Source organism: Rhinopithecus bieti, unplaced genomic scaffold, assembly GCF_001698545.2.
Source record: "Rhinopithecus bieti isolate Rb0 unplaced genomic scaffold, ASM169854v2 scaffold_1014, whole genome shotgun sequence".
NCBI lineage: Eukaryota > Metazoa > Chordata > Mammalia > Primates > Cercopithecidae > Rhinopithecus > Rhinopithecus bieti.
Window position 1 is genome coordinate 5,400,117 of NW_016803499.1, and position 4,279 is coordinate 5,404,395.

The window sequence follows — 4,279 nt, forward strand, 5'->3', positions numbered from 1 at the left end:
GGCCTGGGGCGCGCGGGGCGCGGGGGGGCGGGGTGGCCCAAGGGCCGGGGCGGGGCGGGGCGGGGAGGGGCAGCTATAAAGGCCGCGCCGGGGCCACGAGGAGCAGATCCGGCGCCGCCACCGCCCAAGCTGCCTCTCGCATTGCCGCTCCCAGTCCTACGCCCGGCACGCCATGAAGTCCCCCGACGAGGTGCTACGCGAGGGCGAGCTGGAGAAGCGCAGCGACAGCCTCTTCCAGCTATGGAAGAAGAAGCGCGGCGTGCTCACCTCCGACCGCCTGAGCCTGTTCCCCGCCAGCCCCCGCGCGCGCCCCAAGGAGCTGCGCTTCCACTCCATCCTCAAGGTGGACTGCGTGGAGCGCACCGGCAAGTACGTGTACTTCACCATCGTCACCACGGACCACAAGGAGATCGACTTCCGCTGCGCGGGCGAGAGCTGCTGGAACGCGGCCATCGCGCTGGCGCTCATCGATTTCCAGAACCGCCGCGCCCTGCAGGACTTTCGCAGCCGCCAGGAACGCACCGCACCCGCCGCGCTCGCCGCACCCGCCGAGGCCGCCGAGGCCGCCGTGGCCGCCGCACCCTCCGAGCCCTCCGGGCCATCTCCGCAGCCCAAGCCCCGCACGCCATGAGCCCGCCGCTGTGAGTGCCCCGGCGAGCCCCGCGCCCTCACAGCCGGGACGGGGGCCGTTGGGAAAAACCACTTCAACGTCAGACGGCGGGGCGGGGCGGGGAGCTGCATCTCCTTGGGGGACCCGGCGCCCCGCAATCGCGCTGGCCCCCTCGCGTCAGGGTCTCGGGGCCCCTTGGGCTGGACCCCGACCGGCCCTGGCACAGCTCCCTGACCCAGTCCTTTCCCCACAGGGCCATACGCTGGACGAGTCGGACCGAGGCCAGGACGTGGCCGGCGCTCTCCAGCTCCGCAGCAGCAGAACTTCCCGTGCGCGCGGATCCTTGCTCCGTTGCACGGGCGCCTTAAGTTATTGGACTATCTAATATCTATGTATTTATTTCACTGGTTCTTTGTAGTCACATATTTTATAGTCTTAATATCTTGTTTTTGCATCACTGTGCCCATTGCAAATAAATCACTTGGCCAGTTTGCTTTTCTACCATTCGGCTGTGGCTCAGTGAGGTTCCTGCTGGGAGGGTGGAGGCCCAGGAATGGGTGGGCAGGACACCCTCATCCAGTCCTGCGGGGCTGGCGTGAAAGGCGCTGGGAACCGGCTTTGAATGAATAAATGAATCGTCTCATCTGCTGAGCCTGGTCCACACCCTCTTTTCTAAGTAGCCTCCCCAGAGGCCAGGAAGTGCCCTGGGGCTTGACCCTGGCTAACTTCTGCTCCTTGGTGTGTCCTGAGGAATTGAGCCTGGGGAGGACAAGGGCCCTGGGTCCGAGCTGCTGCTGCCTGTGGTGGGGGGACGTTCCCCAGCAGCCCTTCCTCCCCACATACCACCCGCGCAGCCAGACCAAAGGGAAGTGCCCAGCCCTCTGGTTGCCTGCCGCCAGTCGCTCCTGGCCAGTGCCCGCAGTGTGGGGCCGGCAGGGTCGCCTTTGCTTTTGGGGGAACAGGAGAGAGTTCAGGGCTGTCTCCGATGGTGGGGCAGGAGGCAGAGGTCCCTGCACGTCCAGGTGCTGGCCCAGGCCATTGGGGTGGAGAGGCCTGAGTGCAGCAAACCCCTGCTCCTCTTTCTGAGATAGCTGACCACGGCTTTCTGCCCTCCGGTCTGGCAGTGCTCTCCGAAAGACAGGGATGGTCTGAGACAGTTAGGGTTTGGGAAGTGTGTCCCCCACCCAGAAGGGCTCCTGATGATGAACAAGCTGAGGAGGTGATAAGGGGTATAGGCATGACTCCTCGCCCCACAATGGGGCCTTCATTTCTGGAACCTTCGTGGTTGGAGGGATGCCAGTAGGGGAGGCAGAGAAGTGCCAGAATTGGCCCCTAATCTCTGTTGCTAGGGGGCCAACCAAACCTCCTAGCTGGTCCGGGGTCAGGGCGGGGAGGGTGCTAGCCCTTCGCTGCCTGGCCCGTAGGAGTGTTGGTGCTAGGTCCAGAAGAAACTATTTCCTGCAAGGAAATTTCTCCCGAACACAATTTGTGAAGCCCCTGTGCAAATGGTAGAGGGGCTCCTGCAAAAAGCAGAAAAGAGCAGCAGGGGACGCTGCCTGGCTGGGCTCCTGGGCCTCCTAGCTGCCCCACCAGAGCCTCACCTGGATGGATATCCAAGGTCAAGAGGAGAGCCCTTGCCCCTGGGATCTTCAAGCATAGGCATGATCTGGCCTGAGCTTTAGGCGAAAACGGTTGATGGCCCTTGGCTCACTGAGGCCACTTCTTGTTTGAGGAATTTTGGAATTCCTCAAATTCTGAGAACAGTGGAATTCTAAGGTTTGGGGAGTCCATGTTTTAACAGCCTCTTTTAAAAGCAGCCTGAGGAGAGAAGGGGCAGCCTTCATGGTCTCGGGGGCAGCTGCAGACCCTCGCTGAGGCTGTGGAAAGCCTTTTCTCTCCAGATGGGTCAACTGGTCACAGCGGCTGGGCTGGCCTTCTCATGCCCAGTTCTCCTTGTCTCCAGAACCCAGGGCCAGGAGGTGGGGGTGAGGGGTCGGGAAGTCCTGTGGTCAGGAGGCTGGAAGGCAACAGTGCGTGGCCTGGCCAGCACATCAGCTATAGGAGGGACCCCCAATTCCCAGGCCATGGATGGGTACTGGTCCATAGCCTGTTAGTAGCCGGGCCACACAGCAGGAGGTGTGCAGCGGGGCAAGCGACCACCTGAATTCCACCTCCCGCCAGGTCAGCGGCAGCATTAGATTCTCACAGGAGCGAGAACCCTACTGTGAACTGTGCACAAGAGGGATCTAGGTTGAGCACTCCCCATGAGAACCTAATACCTGATGATCTGGGGTGGAACAGTTCCATCTTGCCCAGCCACATCTGTGGAAAAACTGTCTTCCATGAAACTGGTCCCTGGTGCAGAAAATGTTGGGGGCCATCGAGCTATAGGTCAAAGAGGCTGAGAGAAGGGGACACCAGAGGAGTTCTGGGGTTCGGGTGGCTGGCAGCCTCCCTAGTGCAGTTCCGGGGTTTATGTGACTGGCCGTGTCGGGTGCAGTTCTGGGGTTCGGGAGGCTGGCAGTGTCTGGTGCGGTTCTGGGGTTCAGGTGGCTGGCAGTGTGTGGTGCAGTCCTGGGGTTCGTGTGACTGGCCGTGTCTGGTGCAGTTCCGGGGTGCGGGTGGCTGGCAGCCTCCCTGGTGCAGTTCTGGGACCAGGGTTTGGGTTTGTGCGCTGGGCTGTTCAGCAGAGTGAGGGCATTTTTCCTTCCATCTAGGAAGGCCTCAGTTCCCTGGCCTGTTTTTTTTTTTTTTTTTTTTTTTTTTTGAGACAGTCTTGCTATGGTGGTATCTCAGCTCACTGCAACCTCTGCCTCCTGGGTTCAAGCGATTCTCCTGCCTCAGCTTCCCGAGTAGCTGGGACTATAGGCACGCACCACCTCATCCAGCTAATTTTTTATTTTTATTTTTTATTTTTATTATTATTATTTTTTTTGAGACGGAGTCTCGCTCTGTCGCCCAGGCTGGAGTGCGGTGGCGTGATCTCGGCTCACTGCAAGCTCCGCCTCCCGGGTTTACGCCATTCTCCTGCCTCAGCCTCCCGAGTAGCTGGGACTACAGGCGCCCGCCATCTCGCCCGGCTAATTTTTTGTATTTTTTAGTAGAGACGGGGTTTCACCGTGTTAGCCAGGATGGTCTCGATCTCCTGACCTCGTGATCCACCCGTCTCGGCCTCCCAAAGTGCTGGGATTACAGGTTTGAGCCACCGCGCCCGGCCCCCAGCTAATTTTTTAAAAAATATTTTTAGTAGAGCAAGAATTTCTCCACGTTGGCCAGGATGGTTTCCATCTCTTGACCTCATGATCTGCCTGCCTCGGCCTCCCAGTGCTGGGATTACAGGCGTGAGCCACCACGCCCAGCCAGGTTCCCTGATCTTTTAAAGCAACCTGTTTCTGCTTTTGGGCAGGCACACTGTGGGCGGGGGTTGGGCAGTGAGCTCCCCATTGCTTGGGGTGTGAGCAAGAGCTGTCTGCGCGGCAGCAGGGGAACTCCTTTGTGGGCGGACTGTACTAATAACGGTGAACCAATTTGGGTGATTCTGTCCTTCCCAGAGCTTTGCCCAGCTGTAGGCCCCCTCCTCTAGGAAGCCCTCCAGCCCCGAGGCCCCATCCCTCACTGAAGGACACAGGCAGACCACGCGATAGCCTGCAGAAACCAGCCCGGAAGAGG

At 60.1% G+C, this 4,279-nt stretch overlaps 1 protein-coding gene across 1 annotated transcript; it reads left to right on the forward strand.

Moving 5' to 3' along the window:
* The first annotated feature begins 72 nt into the window (after window positions 1-72).
* Window positions 73-1,258, forward strand: PHLDA2 (pleckstrin homology like domain family A member 2). The gene is made up of 2 exons (XM_017887407.1): window positions 73-641; window positions 864-1,258. The coding sequence occupies exon 1, from the start codon at window positions 173-175 to the stop codon at window positions 629-631; it is 459 nt and encodes a 152-aa protein (XP_017742896.1). The 5' UTR covers window positions 73-172; the 3' UTR covers window positions 632-641; window positions 864-1,258.
* Window positions 1,259-4,279: the final 3,021 nt, after the last annotated feature.

Coding starts and splice junctions, on each gene's coding strand:
- PHLDA2 (XM_017887407.1), top strand. CDS start 173: ATGAAGTCCCCCGACGAGGTGCTACGCGAGGGCGAGCTGGAGAAGCGC.